Consider the following 19584-nt stretch of genomic DNA (forward strand, 5'->3'; position numbering starts at 1 on the left):
ATTCTGTTCCCCAAAGTTCATGCATCAAAAGCTTCATCCCCACATCCAAGTCAAAATATATACAATCAGGGCTAGAGAGATGGCTCAGCGGTTGGGAGCACTGACTGTTCTTCCAGAGGACCCGGGTTCAATTCCCAGCACCCACATGGCAGCTCACAACTGTCTGTAACTCCAAAATCTGACACCCGTAGACATACGATGCACATAAAATTAAAAAATATATATATATATATTTATATTTCTATATATATATACACACACACACACACACACACACACACAATCAGTTGGCTCGGAAATCTCTTTAAATGTTTGGAAATGCAGTCGAATCTCCTACTTAGAAGACGTGACTGCATTGTGAGATGCTGTGTGGTACGGTGGGCTGGAGCAGCAGTCACAAGTCTCACGTAGTCAGGGTTGGTTTGATTTTAGGACAGTCTAACTCAAACCCTGGAAGTTCAGGCATGTGCCGCTGTGCTTACTGAGACCTAACATGTCTGTCATCTGTGTCCTTACTACTCTGTTCTCCCTTTGGCACACTGTAAGATGACATTGAGCCACTGTTTGTGCGTGTGTGTGTGTGTGTGTGTGTGTGTGTGTGTGTGTGTGCTCCAATAGACAAGAGGAGCTCAAGGTCCAGCATGGCTTTAATGTGAACACTGCCCTGTTTAAGGGCAACAGGTACTTCTGATCTCTTCACTGGCTGCTCTGCTCCTTCTCTTCCACATTAAGTACAGTATCCACGGTTATTCCTATGTCCTGCAGTGACAAGCCTCCCTCTGCTTCCAGAGGCCTTCTGGGAAAGGAAGTGGAAAGGCCGTATAGGGATTTGTGGTACCCAATTTTCATCATCCAGTCAAATAAGACCTAGAAGAAGAAGAAGGAAAAAAAGGGGAAAAAAAAGGGCTTAGTATCAGACTGTACACACATGTTCTCACAGAGTATCACTGTGGCATTGTATAGCTGTCATTCTGAAATCAGGTCCCTAGGAATAAGAAGTACTTACCTTTCAAATAAATTTTCTACACTTTAAGAGAGAGTACATGTGTCATGAAAATGGAGCTATGAGTAACTTAGATGCTTTTGTCCCAGATAAAGAGTAGGCCTGCTATTATAGTAGTTACTATAAGCAAGACCTAGTCCATAAATAGGGATGGAAAATACTCCATGAAAAGTTGAGAACAGAAAAAAATTTCACTAACAAGCTTGTCCAAATGGACATGTTTGGGCCCTGAGACAAAGCCCAATTTACTGTGGGTCATTCCTGTAGTCCATAAAGATTACCATATACACACTAGGTTCAAAGTCCATCACCCCTTGCCGGGCGTGGTGGCGTACACCTTTAATCCCAGCACTGGAGAGGCAGAGGCTGGTGGATGGATGTGAGTTCGAAGTCAGCCTGGTCCACAAAGTGAGTCCAGGGCTGCCAAGACAATACAGAGAGACCCTGCCTTGGGGTGAGGGGAAGTTCAGCACCCCCCAAAAAAGTTATATATTTATGATAAAAATGTTCACATCCACCCGAAAACACATTTGCCTCAAAACAGTTTAAATAGACGTGTTTAGCTTCAAAAGGAAAGGTGGGCTGGCAGTGGGTCCATATAGCTGGAGTCGAGTTATTCAAAAGCTAAGGCTGGAGGATTACTGGAGCCAAAAGTTACTGGGTTTGAGACCAGCCCAGGCAACAGCAAGATCTTGTGTCTCAACAAGTGCACTCTGTGCCTTTTATGCTGGCCACCAGCCAAGAATCCACTGCTGATCTATACAGTACATCCGTCATAATTTTAGTTGAGATGTTTTTAGAGTTGAGCCTGGGTTTGTTGTAGTTTTTTACGTGCTGAACACCCATTCTGCCCTTTAGTTTACACTAAGTTTATAGCTGTTTTGAATCTCACTTGTCCTTGCAGCAGCTCCTGAAATGGAAGGAATTACACTCCGATATTACACCGCCAGCCCCTGGCCTCAAAAACAAAACCACCAACTGAAATGTAGTTAAACAAAAGAAACACAGGTCAGGACGAGGACGCATGCCTGAAGCTTTAGACTCTACCCTAGTACTAAAAAAGAAAAAACAAAAAGGGAAAAACAAAATGTAGAGATCACAATTCAGAGAAATTAGCAAACCTTCTGCAAGGCAGAACACCCATACTGTCTGTATGGTAATGTCTCCCACTGCAGTTCAGCACTGCTGACCAATTTCATTAGACGGTATTTCTGAAAACACTGGTTTCCTCACCTGTGAATTCCAAGACTTGAAAAATCTTCTCCTCAGAACACGCCCACTTGGGCATCGAAGGGCAACAGTAACTACCTGGGGAGACAAATGTCCAGATGAGCCACACTGGTCACTCAGACCTACAGTCCACACAAGAGGGTGAGGCAGGAAGACAGGCCAGCCTGCGCTCTAAAGCAAGAGCAAGACCGATGTCCAGATGGGAGCTCCAGTCTGGCTGGGGGTGTGGCTCAACTGATAGAGAATTTGCCTAGCAACAAAAAGCCCTGGCTTCAGCATCCAGCACCCCATGGACCACACATGGTGGTGATAAAAGTCAGTTGAGTTCCCAGCACTGCAAGGATGGAGCCAAGAGGACCAGACACTACAGTGAACTGCAGCCACAGAGTAAGTTCGAGGCCATCCTCAGCCTCGTGAAACTACCTAAAAAACTGTTTAAGTAGGAGGGAGAGATGGTCCTGTCCAGAGGACCCAAGTTCAGTTCCCAAGCACCCACACAGTAGCTGAGAAACAGTCTGTAACTCCAGTTTTTAGAGACATGGTGCCCTCTTCCGACCTCCATGGGCATGCATATGGTGCACAGCCAAACATGCAGGCAAAACACACACATCAAATCTGAAGAGAAATTATGTTAGAAGGGGCTGGAAAGCATGCACTGCTCTTGCAGTACAGTTCGGTGCCCAGCACCCACATGAGGTGACTCCCAACCTCCTGCAACTCCATTCTAAGGCGTCCAATGGCCTCCTCTGGCTTCCACGGTGTCCCCACACATGTGCAGCACATACACTTACGCAGGCACATACACATAAAATACTGTTCTCCTTGGGACTGAATATCTGGATTGCTTGCTTCAGTTGTGTTTATCTGTGAATAACTTTCAGATTGTCTGAAGATAACCAAACCTAAACGTCACACGTGTTGACAAAACAGTCTCTAAACTGCAAAGCTACTTCAAAAAACTGTTTTCTGAGGAGTCTAATGATGCCGAACTTCACAAAATGGCATACTGACAGTTCTCTTTCTGGGCATGTTAACCAATAACTTCATGGCTCTAAAGACATGTGGGCCCTCCACCAGTCACCTGTAACTAAGAAAGCAGACAGAAATCCAGCCCAGCAACAGCACAAGCAGCTGCAGGCTCCATTGTATGGAGGACTGGAATGGAGCCGTCTGCCTGTTTGACCGCTGCTCTCAGGAGTAAGCGCTCTGCTGCTCTGTACTCTCTCCTAAAGCAGGGGGTGCACGTCAAAAACAACTCAGCAGCCTGCCTCCCACATAGCACTCAGCTGAGCACCTGATGCCGCAGTCCGGAGGGAGACGACTCCAGGGAAGCCGCAAGGAACCTGCCCTCCTCCCTAAACCCAAGGGTTTGTAGGACTTAACCTACCTGATGCCAAGCCAAGGAAATGGAGAGTAAGAGAAACGTACCTCTTTAGCTGTTTCTGGTGGTTCTTCAGGTAAATCAGGAACCTAAAGAACATGAGTGTTAATGAAAGGAAAGGAAAGCCATTTCCAAGGAGTGAGAGCTCTCAGGAAGACCCCTCTTCAGTAGGCCACATGCATCCAGGTTTTAAAAGGCCTTTTTATATATACATCTATCAGACATTTACAGGAGGCAAGGCCTGGTGCCTGCTGTCTAGCCTGACGTGGGCTTGATCCCTGGAGTCCACATGGGGGAAAAATAGAACCGACTACTGCAAGGTTGTCCTCTGCCCACCACACATGCATATGCATACTCGCATACAGTAAATAACTGACGTGATTCTTATAATAGATTTTTAAAGTTTGCAATAGAGCTGGGTGTGGTGGCTCACACCTTTAATCTCAGCACTTGGGAGGCAAAGGCAGCTTCAAGTTTGAGGCCAGCCTGATCTACAGAGTGAGTTCCAAGACAGTCAAGGCTGTTACATAGAGAAACCCTGTCCAAAAAAAAAAGGACAAGATGATGGAAGAGAGGAAGGAAAAAAAGTTTACAATACAATAAAAATTAGATGTGATTATTTTCAGGTATGTCTAATTTGCTCCCTCGGTGTCTCCTTTAAGAGAGATGGGCAGATCTCAGTCCAAGGTTTGGTCTGCAAATCAAGTTCTAGGCTAGCCAAAGCGACATAATAAGATGTTATCTCAAAAATATCAAATAAAGGCTATATTAAAATCTATGGGTGAGCAAGATATGGTGGTTTGAATGAAACTGGTCCCCACAGACTCTTAGGAGTGGCACTTTAGGAGGTGTGGCCTTGTTGGAGGAAGTGTGTCACTTGGGGTGGGTTTTGGAGTTTCAGGTGTTCAAACAGGCCCAATCTCTCTTCCTGCTGCTTTCTGATACAGATACAGAGCTCTCAGCTACCTTACCGGCGCCATGTCTGCCTGCAGGCCCGCCATGCCCCCACCGCAACAATGATGGACTGAACCTCTGAGCTGTAAGCCAGCCCCAACTAAATGTTTTCCTTTATGAGAGTTGCCACAGCCATGGTGTCTCTTCACAGCACTAGAAAACGGACCAGGACGTGGGTGGTGACAACCTGGCTTCAATCCCCAGAGAAACGGAGTCCCACAGGTTGTCCTCAGATCTTCACACTCTCATGCATACACACATACAATTAATTAGTGAATGTATTTTTAAATAGCTCTTAATTCTGTCTCAAAAAAGAAAAAAAGAAAAGAAAAGGTGAGTTCAAACTGGGCAAGCAGAGGGCTTGCCTACCCTGCAACAGGCCCTGTCGTCAACCGCCAGCATGCTTCCCTAATTTTTTTTCTTTTAAGATGTTTAGGATATTGTGTAAAGTTGCACTATTTAAAGAAACAGGAAAAGCCTTGGGTTGTGGTGCAGACGATCATCCCAGTACTTGAGAGGTAGAGGTGTAATGCCATGCCATTATGCTCCCAAACACTGTCTTTTTCATCTCTACACTATCAAATTATTTCTAACTCAGTATCATTTGTCTTAGAGCTTTCCTCTAAACTGGTTGAGGTTCTTTATCATTAAATAGGACAGGTCTATACAGCTGACCCCTTTGCAGGGTTGTGGGAAGACTCCATCTGGGTTAAAGCAGCAGCCACCTCCCCCAGGACCGCACTCCCTCATCAGTGGTCAGACTCAGTGACTGGGTGCGTACAACCCACCTCCTTCTTCACGGGCTGCTGAGCAAGTGGTGACATTTCCGTTGGAAACTTAGGCAAGTTCCTCCTTCTTGCCGCCTCTCTGTTGGTTGTTTCAAAAGATGCCTGACTTGAGTTTTCAAGCACCAAATCTTCATCCCCCTGGTCAAAAACAACCAAAAAACTTGAGGCGTGTTCTGTCAACTAGGGTCTATTCATAATGGTTACTGTCTTAGCTCTGATAGTCATTTTTAGATCAGCAAACTAAAGCATCGTCTCCTTGGACAAGAAAACACGAGGCTAAATGGGCTTCAGAATCTACCTTCATCCAGCTCTGAAGTCTTCCCTGACCAGGAAAAGCTGACAAGGCCCCACCTGCCTCACTTCTGTTGCTAATGCTGTTCTGTGCTTAGCCCTGCAGGCCTGTATCTCACAGAGTCCAGACTGGCCTTGAACTTTCAGCATTCCCTGCCTCTGCCTCACAAGCACTCCGACCAACTACCCACTAAGTCTTTCCAAAGCAGAAACAAGGAAAGGGGCTAATGGTGTGTGTCCTCGCCTTCTCTCCGCAGAGGAAGCAAGGCAGTGGGAGGTGATGTGCTGTCAACAGCTGTGCAGACGGAAGGTGGGCAGTGTAGCTCTTTCCTCCAAATCACCCTGAGACGGAGGCTCAGCCTAGGACCCAGGGAACATCAGAGTCTCAGATGCATGAGGTCCCTCCTCAGCGCTACAGAAACAGACTATTGCTGATGGCAGTCTGCAAGATGTGCCAAGAAAGCCCAGGTTACCGTTCGCATGGGCTTCTGAGTGATACAGCTGCCTGCACTCCTGCACTCCTGCAAACTCATCAAGCTAGGCGTGGGTGGAAGCATTTCCTGGGTCTATCACTGATGCACTATCTGGGGTGGATGGACATTTGTTGCAGTCTCCCCAGGAAGTCACAGAACATGTATGTAAAAAGCAATGTCTCAGTATGTGACTCCAAAGCACCCCTAGCTAGCATCTATATATAGAAATAGCATCTATTTCTGTTAAATACCCAAGCTTCCTAGCTCAGCCTCAGCCTCCATGTCATCTCTCTACAAGGCAGAGTATTCCAGGGAGCACAAAGGTTACTCTTCATACTGTTAGCTAGTGCAGGGGGTCCCCATCACCTAGATAAAACTTCTCTACGAGATGAGTGAAGCCCACCTCAGTGCGTCTCGGAAAGCAACTCCATTACATAAAAAGGTTCTGAGAATGGATCCTAATGTGAGGACTTACTGAGAGGTGGGAAGATGGGAGCCCGCTGAAGAGGAGGAAAGAGGCCCTAACCCTGAGCTGGACTCATGGTATAGACGCCCTTTGCCTTCTACCGTGCTCTGCCCTGTCCACCACGCCCTGCAGCCGCTGTGGATGAACTCGTTTGAAACTGAGCTAAAATAACCCCAGCCATTCTCTAAGGCATTTCAATAATAGAGACACAAAAGCAACTGACATACTTTACTAGAACTTTCTCCTCATTCCAAAAGAATTTAATGCTGAGCTTTCTTTTGTTTTTCTGTTTTGTTTTGTTTTGTTTTGTATTTATCCTTTTCTCATACAAGACATCACAAGCAGTTTCCCCTCCCTCCGCTGCTCTCAGGTCCCCACCCGAGCTCCTCTCTGCCCCAGGTCCATCCTGCCATCTCTCTCCAGAAAAGTGCACGTCTCCCAGGGACATCAAGCGAGCAGACTTGGCCGCCCTGGCTGTCCTGGAACTCACTCTGTAGACCAGGCTGGCCTCAAACTCACAGAGATCTGCCTGCCCCTGCCTCCCAAGTGCTGGGATTACAGGCGTGTGCCACCACCACCCGGCATCGCTCAGTAACTCCTTCCGGTACAGCTACTAACCTTTTTAGAACCTTTTTCACAGAACTGAACTATTCACTGCTTCCTGGGACTTAGTCACCCTTCTTTTATGAGGGAAACTGAGGGGAGCACAGGGAGTGAGAATGGACATTCCAATGCCAAGCTGTTCACTAGTCAAGCCAGGGCTGCCTCACTGTGGACCGTGGGAACTGATGGGCAGACACGTCGAATTCGGCTCTACCCATGACTCTCCTAAAATAACCACATCAGCAGTTTGCCCTGTCCCTGGATTCCCACTGTCACCATTAGCCATTTCAAAACAGTAGTACTAGTGACTAAGTCACTTTGTGACCAGAAGAGAGATGTCAGGCTAACACCTGCCAGTTGAACGTGGTAGAGTGGTATACACCCGTGGTCTCCGCTGCTCAAGAAGCCTGGGCCAAGGAAGTGGAAGCCAAGGTTCCAGGGTAAGACTTCAACTCAAAAGCAAAATCAGCCGGGCGGGGGGTGGGGGGTGGGGGGGTGGGGGTGGGGGGTTGTGCACGCCTTTAATCCCAGCACTTAGGAGGCAAAGGCAGGTGGATCTCTGTGAGTTCGAAGCCAGCCTGATCTATAGAGTGAGTTCCAGGACAGCCAGAGCTGTTAAGCAGAGAAACCCTGTCTTTAAAAACAAAAAACAAAGCAAAAACAAATGAAAGTAAAGTCAAACTACTACTGTCTACCAGCCACTAAAGTAATGAGAAAACAAACCTAGAAGTGCTAACACACAGGTGGGAAGGCAGCTTAGCTTAGTGGGTAAGAACAGAGGAAGACCTGACATCCAACTCTAGCATGTGTCCACACAGGCAGCGCGTACACGCGCGCACACACCAACAGAAAAAAAGTAATAGGATTCAAAACATAAAAACAGTTTTTCCAACCTCAAGTTTGTGGCCAGTAGTTAATCTCCAGGTTTCCCCCGTCATTTGATAAAAACGCTCTTCTAGTTTTTTCAATTTCATTTCCTGCTGAGGTTTTAAAACATTCTGTATATATCTGCTCGCCTGTTCAAGAAAAAGATGTTATTACTATAGCGTTTCTGCACATTCACGTTGTCATTCACGTTACAGATCAAGAACAAGGTTTGAAACCTGTGACGGTTTGCACAGGAATGGCCCCCACAGGCTCATATATTTAAATGCTTAGGCATTGGGGAGTGGCGCTATTAGGTGTGGCCTTGATGGAGGAAGTGTGTCACTAGGGGTGGGCTTTGAACTTTCCAGAAGCTCAAGCCAGGCCCAGTGTGTCTCTCTCCCTGCTGCCTGCCGTCAGGATGTAGAACGCTCAGCTATCTCTCCAGCACCATAGCTGCCTGCATGCTGCCATGCTTCCTGCCGTGATGACAAGGGAGGAGACCTCTAAGCCGGTAAGCCAGCCCTAATCAAATGCCTTTCTTTATAAGAGTTGCTGTGGTCATCACAGCAATAGTAACCCTAAGACGGGCTCACATACGTCTAGACACCTTGTTGGAGGTGCGACCTTGTTGGAGATGGTGTGTGAGAGTTGCCTTTGTCTTGGTGTCTCTTCACAGTGGCTAAGACTCAGGAATGACAGAACATATCCCACATGTTCTGGGCATGGTGTCACACACCTCTGAGCTCAGCACTCAGGCTGCTGAACTGAGGCAGGAAGATCCTGAGACTGAGGACAACTTGGCTAAGACAGCGGCCAGGGCAAGTCCAACTGTCAAGTGGGTGACGGCACCTGCCACCATGCCTGACCACCTGAGCTCAAACCCTGGGGCCCACAGAGTGAAATGACAGAACCCGAGTCTCCCCACACACATCACACACACATATGAAGGAAAGTAAGCAAAATGTAAGAAATGGGCTGTTGTTTTGTTTTTAATTTTCAAGAGTCAACACCAAGCCTGGCAATCCCAGGACTTAGGAAACGGAGGCGAGAAGAGCATCCAAGGTCATCCTCATTGCATACCCAAAGTCGGCCAGCAATCCAAAAGACCTTGTCTCAAAAAAGGAGAGAGGCTACAGTTTCATGCCATGTGCATTAGACATCAGGAACTGTTCACACAAAGACCTCTTAGCACAGACAGTGAGGCAGCATCCTCAGGCATCCTTGAGGGCCCAGCCTTACCTTCTCACCCTGAGCTTCCTGCTGCCTTTTCCTCACGAGCCGTTGTCTTTTCTCATTCTCCTCTTCTCCTTCTGAATCCAAAACATAAACGTACTTTTCAAGCCTCAAATATCAAAGACTCAAGTGCATTTTCTCTGAAAACAGTCTGTAGATTTTTTATCATTTTAAAAGACATGAATACTATATATTTTTCAAATAATAAAATGAGGTAGCTAGGCATGGTGGCACACGGCTGTAATCCTAGCACTCAGGAGGCAGAGGCAGGCAGATTGCTGAGTGTTCGAGGCCAGCCTGGTCTACAAAGTGAGTCCAGGTCAGCCAAGGATACACAGAGAAACCCTGTCTTGAAAAACAAACAAACAAACAAAAAACAACAACAAAAAGGTAGATTCAACCAGTAAAAATTAAGACTTTGCATATGAAATCTATAATAAAAGCAATTCTGACACAATTCACTAGCACATATTATTGTATGTAACAAATTTCTTTTTCTGGAGACAGGCTCTCTCTGTGAAGCCCTGGCTGGACTAGAACTAAGGATCCTCCTGATTTCAGCTTCCCAAATGCTATGATTATAGGCATGTGCCACCATACCCTACCTAAACAGTTTTAATACTGCATATTACATAGCATCAGCGTTCAGTGAAGATGATGCCAAGAACCTGTCTACAACCAATAAGTAAAGCACATGACTCACACTCAAAGAATGCAAAGGGACAAGTTACAAGGGCAGGGACCATCAGGGGTGCATTTCCATATTTATAGCCAGCAAGTTGCAGAGGCTTCCAGTCCAATATAATCAGCAAACCATCTCCCTGACAGCATTGTGCTAAGGACTGAAACCGGGGCACTCGTGCTATTCATGTTTCTACAGCTGAGGGTCACACCGAGCCCTGAAAACACAGCCTATATAAACTTCCTAGTCAAATTACAATGTTCTTGTTCAATATCCAATATAGGCAGTCATTTGAAGTACAAGATCAAAGCAGAGAAAATTCAAAACCTATGACTGAGAAGCATCCACATTGCATCCACATTGTCATATATTATTGGGATTATGTTTTTTGTATGGTCAACGTGAAAGAGCTATATAAATTTACACTCTTCATTGTATTTACTTATTGTACAAGTAATAAACTACAGAGGCTACAGGGTAGCTTATTTGGGATGTTAGCCCAGCACACAGAACCCTGAGCTGTATCCCCAGTACCACATGCTATAAGCTATGTTGGTACATGCTTGTAATCTCGGCAGACAGGACATGGAGGCAGGGGGATCACTAAGTATCAGCCAGCCTATGTTATCTGGGACCCTATCTTAACAACAACAACAAAAAAGACAAATTCATTACCGGGAAGCTTTTGTTAATAACATTTAAAGCAGCTATTAGTTTTAAAAGTAACGTTAGAAAACCAAATACAATACTGGTTTTTGTGTTTGTCTTGTTTGCTTTTGTTTTAAATCATACGTATATGAATGTTCTGGCTGTATTTCGTGTACCTCATGCATGTAGTGCCCATGCAGGCCAGAAGAGGGTGCCAGATCCCCAGGAACTGGAGTTGCAGACAGTTGTGAGACACCACATAGTTGCTGGGAATAGAGCTCAGGGCCTCAGGAAGAGCAGCCAGTGCTCTTAACCACAAAGCCATCTCTATCCATGGCTTTTGACGCTTCTAAGGCTGCTCAGAGAGTTCCGTGGGTAAGGACACTTACTGTCCAACCTCTGACCTGGTCCCATCCCTGGAGCCATATAGTTCGAGGAGAGGACAGGCTCCCACTTGAAAGTACACATCATAAACTAGTGATAAAACTCGAAGAAACAAAACAACAAAATTTGAACAGAAAAGGTTACTTTTATTTTTGGAGGGGAAAAAAAAAACAGTTAAAGGTACCACAGGTAATGAACTGACCTTTTAGATGAACTTGGGAAGGCTTGAAGGTGTTAAACAAGGACGTGGCCACAGAGATGATCAGGGTAAGCACCGCGAGCAGCAGGGCCATCCGGCCACTCAGCAAAATGACATCTTTAATTCCTTATTTAAAAAATGTTTCTAATTAAACGTTTTTTAAGAGAAAAATTCTCTTTCCTTGCTAATAATAATTACTAACGCTAGAAAACATAGTAAATGCTAAATGACACAAACCTCCATTTTCCTAAGTCTCCTGGGGCACTGAAATTCAACATGGTGGTCACTGTAACAACAGACTGTGAAATAATGCTAGAAGAAGCACCCTGTTTTAGGAACACACAGTGCTCAGTTGTATTATAAATAAATGAGGATTAATAATGCATAAGATTGCTTTTTTTTTGAAATAAGATTCAGAGGAACAGCCAGGCTCAGAGCACACATCTTTAACTCCACCACTCAGGAGGCCGAGGCAGGTGGATCTCGGAGAGTTCAAGTCCAGCCTGGTCTACAAAGCAAGTTTAGGACAGCCAGGACTGTTACCCAGAGAAACCCTGTCCTGAAAAACGTATTAAATAAAAGAGTCTGCAAAACATCTTGTCAAATCCCAGTTCTATTTTAGATAGCCATTCCAAGGAACATTAAAATATTTTAAAATAGTAGTTACTTGGGGCACTTGGGTCAGGCAGAGTGCATCCCTCATTGCACAAGAGGAGGTCAGTGGACAATTTGCAAGAGTCAACTCCACCTCCCCCACCACCACCACCACCTCCATCCCCTCCCCAATCCCACATGGGTTCCAGGAGTCCAACTCCAGTCCTAAAGCTTGGCAGTAAGCACCATTACTACTTGCTGTCCCAAAGTGTCATTTGCTTATTTACTCATTTGGTCCTGGGGCTCAGCCACCAGACTTCTGAGAATACTTTTCTCTACTGAGAGATACACCCCTGCCCAGGCTCTGAAATACCTAGTTCCTTCTCAGGACTGAACTGTGCCACTGTTAGTTTCTGTAGTTCCCAGCTCTTACTCAGTCACTGATACATAAAACTGCTACTCATGTTTATCAGTACTTCTTACACTGTTCTGACAGCCCAGGTGAAGACTCAGTTACCACAATGTTGAGAGCATCAGCCAGCTGTGATAGCACTCGGGAGGCAGAGGTGGGCTTATCTGTGAATTTCAGGCCAGCCTGGTCTACAGAGTAAGTTCCAGGACAGCCAGGGCTACATAGAGAAACCCTGTCTTGGGAGGGGGGGCATCTTTATATACTTCAATCTAGGGTTTTGGTTTTGGGTTGAAGGGGGTTGTTTTGTTTTTTGTTTCTTCTGAGACAAAAACAAAAGGCTCTGTGTAGCCTTGGCTGTCCTAGATTCAATTTGTAGATCAGACTGGCCTAGAACTCACAGCAATCCTCCTGCCTCTGCCTCTCGAGTGATGAGATTAAAGAATTGCTCCACCAGCACCCAGCTTCCAATCTAGGGTTTCTTGGGTTTTGGTTTTTGGGTTTTGTTTTGTTGGGGGGGGGGGAGTTGTTTTGTTTTGTTTTTCAAAACAGGGTTTCTCTGTGTAGCCTTGGCTGTCCTGGACTTGCTTTGTAGACCAAGCTAGCCTTGAACTCACAGAGATCCACCTGCCTCTGCCTCCCGAATGTTGAGATTAAAGGCGTGCACCTCTATGCCTGGACCAATCTAGGTTTTTAAAGAGCATTTTATTCTCACTTCTTGTCTCTAGTCATGTTTCAGGGCATGTGTGTCCTTGCTGAGTAGGAGGGAGGGTAGAGGAAGGAAACTTAGCTTGGACATTTGCTTAAGGTTGCCTGGAGTGGTGGTACACAACTTTAATCCCAGCACTGGGAGGCAGAACCGGGTAGATGTCCAGGACAGCTAGGACCACACAGAGAAACCCTGCCTTGAAAAACAAGTGTGTTTAAGGAGGGAGACGGACATGGAAACTTCCCATCTGCCAGGTCTATTGTTTCTTCTTCACTCATGCCTCAACTCTGCCCACAGCTCATCTTCATCCTTAGCTAGTCCTAGTCACCTATGGCAAAGCCCTAACCTCCGTCGCTTCCTTCCAGAACATTCTCCACACAGAATCCAGAATGACCCCCTTTTTTTTAAAATTCTTTTCTTTTTCTCTTTTAATAATTTTTCTTTTATGTACACTCATGTTTTGACTACATGTATGTCCGTGTGAGGGTGTCAGATCCCTTGGATCAGGAGGTGCGAGCTACCATATGGATGCTGGGAATTAAACCAGGCAGGGTCTTCTAAAAGAGTTGCCGGTGCTCTTAACCACTCTCTCTCCAGCTACCAGAATGACCCTTTAAAGACCGTTGGGTTAGCATGGCACGGTGGCTAATGCTGTCATCTCAGGACCTGGAAGCCTGAGGCAGGAGCTTTGCTTCAAGTTGCAGGCCAACCTAAGCTAGCGGAAGAGTCAAAAGACACACACAAAAAGAAAAATCATGCAAGGCAGTGGAGGAAAAGCCTACTACCACAGTGAGCCACAATGCCTTTACTCCCAGCACTAGGCAGACGCAGGAGGATCTCTGTGAGTTCCAGGGCAGCATGATCTATACAGCAAGTTCCAGGATGGCCAGGGCTGTTTCAAAGAGAAACCCTGTCTAGAAAAATGCAAAACCAAAAAAAAAAGAAAGAAAAAAAGAAAGAGAGAGAGAAGCCGGGCGGTGGTGGAGCACACCTTTAATCCCAGCACTTGGGAGGCAGAGGCAGGTGGATCACTGTAAGTTCGAGGCCAGCCTGGTCTACAAACCAAGTCCAGGACAGCCAAGGCTACACAGAGAAACACTGTCTCGAAAAACGGAAGGGGGAAAAAAAAGGAAATAAAGATCACAACCAACTCCAAGAAGTCACTCACTCTCAAATGCAGGGGAATGGTTTTAACAGCGCTGTAAGCTCAAATATCCCCGAAGAAACCACCCCTTCCGTTGTACATTCTACAAAACATGACAGACTGAGAAGAATTTTTTAGACCATGGAGTGGTTCAAATGTTGCAGGTCCAGAGCCTAATCACAGATTATCGTGGGCTATCTTTAGCCCACTTAATGGCCACCCACTGCCACCTCTGTGCTGACCTAATGTCCTGTGACTATCACATGGAACCAACAAAAGATAGTAACTTAGCCCACAACCTTCCACCAACCCAAACGCTCGGAAAGCTGTCTCATCTGGGGCTTCCGGGTGAGGTTTTCCCCACACATTGCAGTAAACATCCCCCTGGTGTACCAAGGCGTATTTGAAGTGTTTTATGACGTTTTTTGCTGTTACTACCAAAACCTTATGGGACTATGAAACACAGAATCTGAAGCGCCCTAAATCTGTATTCCTAGACCTCGGACATTTGTCTTTGACTCCAAAATAAATTCTTACCCACTTTGGGATGAAGGCTGTTTTTTATGCCAACAGTACCTACAAGTCCTTACAGCAGTAGTGAAGATTGTGAGTGCAAACTGTAGTGTCTGACTTAGAATCAAAATCCAATAAATGCTATTTGGGGGCTCTCCTTTCTTCCATTCCTTGATCTTGTCACAAAGGCCTTCGCCTGGAACATTCCCCTCGGCTCCATCCTCTTTTCCAGGCGATGGCTCCTTAAGTATAAAGCTCAGTCTCCGTGCTCTGAAGACCCTCACGCTATCAGCTTACTACACTCTTTGAAGCAGAACAGTTTCTATCTGTCGCCATGCTTCTCACTCCAACCCCGTTCAAAGAAGACCCTAGAGAGAGCCCAAGAGAACTTTTCCCGCGAACTGGACGAGGCTCCGGAAGAGGAGTGGGCGCGATGGACTCTGGGAATTGTAGTCAAAAGCGCTCAAAGACGCCATGGCCAAGAAGGAACTGTATGCACCACTCAGGTGAAAACACCCCAGCTCTGAGCACCGAGAAGGTTAGGCAATATTTACCGAGACTCGGGATCCCGCGCCGGAGCTCCAGACACAGGAGAGGGAGAGCAGAGAGCAAGAAAATGCCAAGGACGCCGCGAGAAGCCATGGTGCGAAAGACCAGCCGGGCGCAGTGCCCGCCCCTTCCGGCCGTTCCTTCCGCCAGCTCGGAACGGAGGCCAAGCGCAGTGAGGAATGTGGACGGAGGATCAGGCCCTAAGGCTGGGGCGTGGGCCCGAATGAGATAAGCCCATAGTCCGTCCTCAGGTGGCGCGGGTCATCTCCTTCGACTCGAGAGCTTCTAGGGAGTCTCCTGTCCTGTGGATCTGAGGGTCGCGATGACTGGGCTGTCCGACTGTGCGGGTCTAAAAGATGGCGCTTGGAAGAGTGAAATGACTCAAAGAGAGCAGTTGACGCTGTGAGGCCCTTTGGCCCTGTGGCGCTTAGGGGTGACTGGCCTTGTGGTTCCTAGCTTACTAGTTACGAAGCATTTTCTCTCCCTAACAGGTCCTGCGGGAAGCTTAAAAGGGGGGCCTGCTGCCAAGTATCTGCTCCCACCCCACACCCGCGTGTAGATCCCCTAGACCTGCTCCGGCTTACTGACCTCCCTGTCAGTTTGCCCTACACGTGTTACTGTTATGACTTAACCTTGGCCTCATAATTCTGTGACTTCACTGTCACTCCATGACTCACCTATGGTAACTTGCAGCTCAGGTATGGAGAGGGCCGACAAGATAACCAACTTTGCAAATCCCAAACATCGATGTTCTAAGTCACTCTTAAGTTTAGCTCAAGTAACGTTTATTATTTCCACAATATTGCCTGGTTCTCTAGAGCTAAGGGATTCAAGTGTGTTTAAGTCGCTGGTTTTGTCCTGAACAAACTCAGCTCTGCGATAGACGCCTTGTACAAGAACAGGATGATGCTGATGCCATAAAAGGGATGTGTGTGTACATTCTGTGCTACGCAACCACATTCTGAAGTGAAGTATTTCCTAAGGAAATAATGGCTAACTTGTGAAGGTTAGGAATTCTGACTGGATATGCCTTTAATCCCAGCACTAGGGAGGCAGTGGCAGGGGGATTTCTGAGTTTGAGGCCAACCAGGCAGACATATTGAGACATTGTCTAAAAAAGGAGGGCAGTGGTCCTGAGTTCAATTCCCAGCAACCACATGGTGGCTCACAACCATCTATAATGTGATCTGATGCCCTCTTCTGGCATGCAGGTGTACATGTAGCCAGAGCACTGTATATGCAATAAATAAATCTTTAAAAAAGAAAAAGAAAGAAAGAAAAGAAAAGAAAAACCAAAAAAGGAGGCCTGGGAGTAGTAACACCTACTTTTAATCCCAGCACTTGGGAGGCAGAGGCAGGTGGATCACTATGAGTCCAGAACAGCCAGTGCTATTACACAAAAATAAACAATAACAACAAAATACAGTGTTAGGCTGGAGGTTTGAGACAAAGGCCAAGATGGTGCAAGCCAAGAGGTCCCAGCCCTTCTCTCCTGACTAGGAGCTCTCCGTTAAAAAAGCTGCCTCAAAACACTGGACAATGCCAGCTTCTAGTTCTGGATTCCAATGTGATTACCAGACCTAAGACCACCCTATAGGGCCCTAAACTCACCCACTAAGGCTGTAGCCCCAGCACCCCAACCATCAGGTCACCACTCCCCTTTAAGAACCCCCTACCTTAGCCCAGGAAATCTGTCAAGAGGCCCGAGAGCTGCCCCCAGTAAACCTGCCTTTACACCTCTAATGTGGCTCAATCTGGATTACTGTGTCGGTGCAGAAGCCGTTCACAGAGGAGAGGGAGAGGCCTTGGAACGCTGAGCCCGAAATGGGATGTCCATCAGACTCCTCCTCTCAGGGATCAGGGACCCTCTGAGAAGAGGAGGCAGAAAAAGTGTAAGAGCCAGAGGGGATGGAGAACAAAGAAAACAAGGCTCTCCTGTAGTTCTCTTCCCTGGGGTGTTCGTGGGGGGGGAGACTGATGGGCACCAGGCCCCCACCCAGGCAAGAGGAGCAGAAGATGACACTCCCGGAATCACTCCAAGAGCTAGTTCAACTTTACTCGGGATGGGTGGGGGGCTTCCAGGTGTGCACAGTTGGTTGAAATCAGGCACTTTTAGAATGCTTTACATGTGGCTGCACGCTTCTATCATATGAACGGTAACACAGTACCTAATTATAACAACAGGGAGGGGAGAGGTAGCAGGGAGCCGTGTCAGGGACCATATATCAACTGTGGTTAGGGGCCTCTGTGTCTAAAGATACTCTCCAGGTGAAGTCAGGCTGGGAGCCAGAGGCCCTGCTGGGGAGAGGGAGTCCTACACCTAACTCCGAGCTCTGCATGGATTATCTGCACCAGGAAGAACAACTGCAAAAAGCAGGGTCCTTCCAACACCCTCTAAGTCAAAGAAGATCAGTAAACATAAGAACTCAGAGCACTGAGGCAGCGTGCACAGGGCCTGCATGGACCTTCCCCAGCCTGGATCCTGGAGCTGAGAGAAGCAGACACACATCCCCACCCACCCCTAACTCAGAAGCTATCTCCAACTGATAACCAGGTACTCTCCAAGGGAGTCTCACTGGAAAAACAAATTACTTGTAAGGGTAAGCCGAGTGCCCGGCAGTAGATGGCCAACAGAGAATGACCTCAGCCACATCTTTAGAGAGTCCTTAGCGTCTTGCCAGGGCTTATACATTTTTCTAACCTCTTTTCATCCTAAAGTTCCTTTGTATATATTTTATGCTTCCAATGGTAGTGTTTTTATGAAATCATCAAGTGTGCCAACATGGGTCTTTATTTCTTGTGCCTTCTCTTGGGTTCTTTTCCTTCTGTTTGTTTTGTCCTATTCCAATGTGTAGTTTTGTTTCATTTTCATTATCCCTTAGAAGCCTGTTTTGTATTAAGAGAAAGAAAGGGGGGGGGGGCGACAGCTGCTGGAGTGATGGCTCAGTGGTTAAGAGGACTGTCTGTTCTTCCAGAGGTCCTGAGTTCAATTCCCAGCAACCACATAGTGGCTCACAACCATCTATAATGAGTTCTGGTGCCTTCTTCTGGTGTGCAGACATACATGCAGGCAAAATGTTGTGTATACTTAATAAATAAATCGAGGGGGGGAGAGAGAGGGAGAAAGGGAGTGGATCCAGATGGGATGGGTAGTGGGGAGGAGGAAGGAGAGGAAGGAGAAATCAAATCAGGAAACATTATGTGAGGGGAAATCTTATTTTATTTTAATTTTATGTATATGGATAGTAAGCCTGTGGAAGACAGAAGAGAGTATCAGACCCCCAAGAACTGGAGTTACAGATGGTTGTGAGCTACCATGTGGAAGCTGGGAATCAAACCTAGGTCCTCTGGAAAAGCAGCCAGGGCCCTTAACCACGGAGCCATCTCTCCAACCAAAAAATTTATTTTGAATAAAAGGGGAAAAAGTATACTAAGGCAAATTGAGCCACTGAAGATCACATTTTTTGTTTTGTTTCTTTGAGACAGGGTTTTTCTGTGTGGCCTTGGCGGTCCTAGGCTCACTTTGTTAGATCAGGCTGGCCTCGAACTCACAGCGATCCACCTGCCTCTGCCTCCCGAATGCTGAGATTAAAGGCGTGCGCCACCACACCTGGCCTAAAGAGGGAGTTTTAAGTAGACTATGAATCTTATTGCTGAGTATGGTAATTCATGAGGAGACTGAGGCAAGTGAACTGTGACTGCATCAGGTCAGCCAGTACAGAGTGAGATTCTGTCCAAAAATAAATAGCAACAAAAACTTTCACCTCAAAAAGTTCAAAACATGAGAGCACAGTCTCAAGTCAGTAGTGAAAAGGAGGTCACTTGAATTATTACAGGATGCATGGATTAAACACCCATGCTGACTCAAACACATGCTCCCACTGTTTTGTTGCCTGGGTCAGTTCTTTTCGAAGTCAGAAAAGGAATTCCTTCCATTCTTACCAGCTTCATTTTGCTATGCATTCCTTTTTTTAAAAAAAATTTATTTATTGTATATGAGTGTTTTTTCTGCAGAAGAGGCATCAGACCATGTTATAGATGGCTGTGAGCCACCATCTGGTTGCTGGGAATTGAACTCAGGACCTCTGGAAGAGCAGGTGGCCCTCTTAACCACTGAGCCATCTCTCTTGCCCCCTATGCATTCCTTTTGTTGTTTGTTTTTCCTTCTTCCCGTGTTACCAATTTAATCAGTTGCTGACCCCAATGTGCCTTATTCTGGACTATGAAATACGAGGGTCTAGCCTGCCAAGATGGCTCAATGGGCAACACCTGAGTTCAATCCAGAACCCACAGTGGAAGGAGAGAACCAACTCCCAGAAGTTGTGCTCTGACCTACACATGCACACTCACAAGAACTTCAAGCTTCCAGCACAGCCAGCCAGCATTAACTACATTTTTCTTGGCTGAGAACTCCCATCACCATAATTGCCACAGCCTTACCACACGAAAGATCACAGTGATGTT

At 46.5% G+C, this 19584-nt stretch overlaps 1 protein-coding gene across 1 annotated transcript; it reads right to left on the reverse strand.

Annotated features, from left to right (window-relative positions):
- Positions 1–629: 629 nt before the first annotated feature.
- UBXN8 (UBX domain protein 8) lies at positions 630–15722 on the reverse strand. The gene is made up of 8 exons (XM_084760376.1): positions 15126–15722; positions 11206–11328; positions 9296–9366; positions 8083–8205; positions 5357–5494; positions 3662–3703; positions 2237–2311; positions 630–867 (listed from the first exon to the last, which is right to left on the reverse strand). Exons 1-8 carry the CDS (start codon positions 15211–15213, stop codon positions 697–699), a joined length of 831 nt encoding a protein of 276 aa, XP_084616502.1. The 5' UTR covers positions 15214–15722; the 3' UTR covers positions 630–696.
- Positions 15723–19584: the final 3862 nt, after the last annotated feature.

Source organism: Acomys minous (assembly GCF_964271855.1).
Source record: "Acomys minous genome assembly, chromosome: 15".
In the NCBI taxonomy this organism is placed as follows: Eukaryota; Metazoa; Chordata; class Mammalia; order Rodentia; family Muridae; genus Acomys; species Acomys minous.

Excerpts from the sequence above, each read along its gene's own strand:
- UBXN8 (XM_084760376.1), bottom strand. The coding sequence starts at position 15,213 with ATGGCTTCTCGCGGCGTCCTTGGCATTTTCTTGCTCTCTGCTCTCCCT. Across the intron at positions 3,704-5,356 it reads AGCAGCCCGTGAAGAAGGAG|GTTCCTGATTTACCTGAAGA; the intron begins GTGGGTTGTACG and ends CATGTTCTTTAG. Across the intron at positions 868-2,236 it reads TCAAGTCTTGGAATTCACAG|GTCTTATTTGACTGGATGAT; the intron begins GTGAGGAAACCA and ends TTCTTCTTCTAG.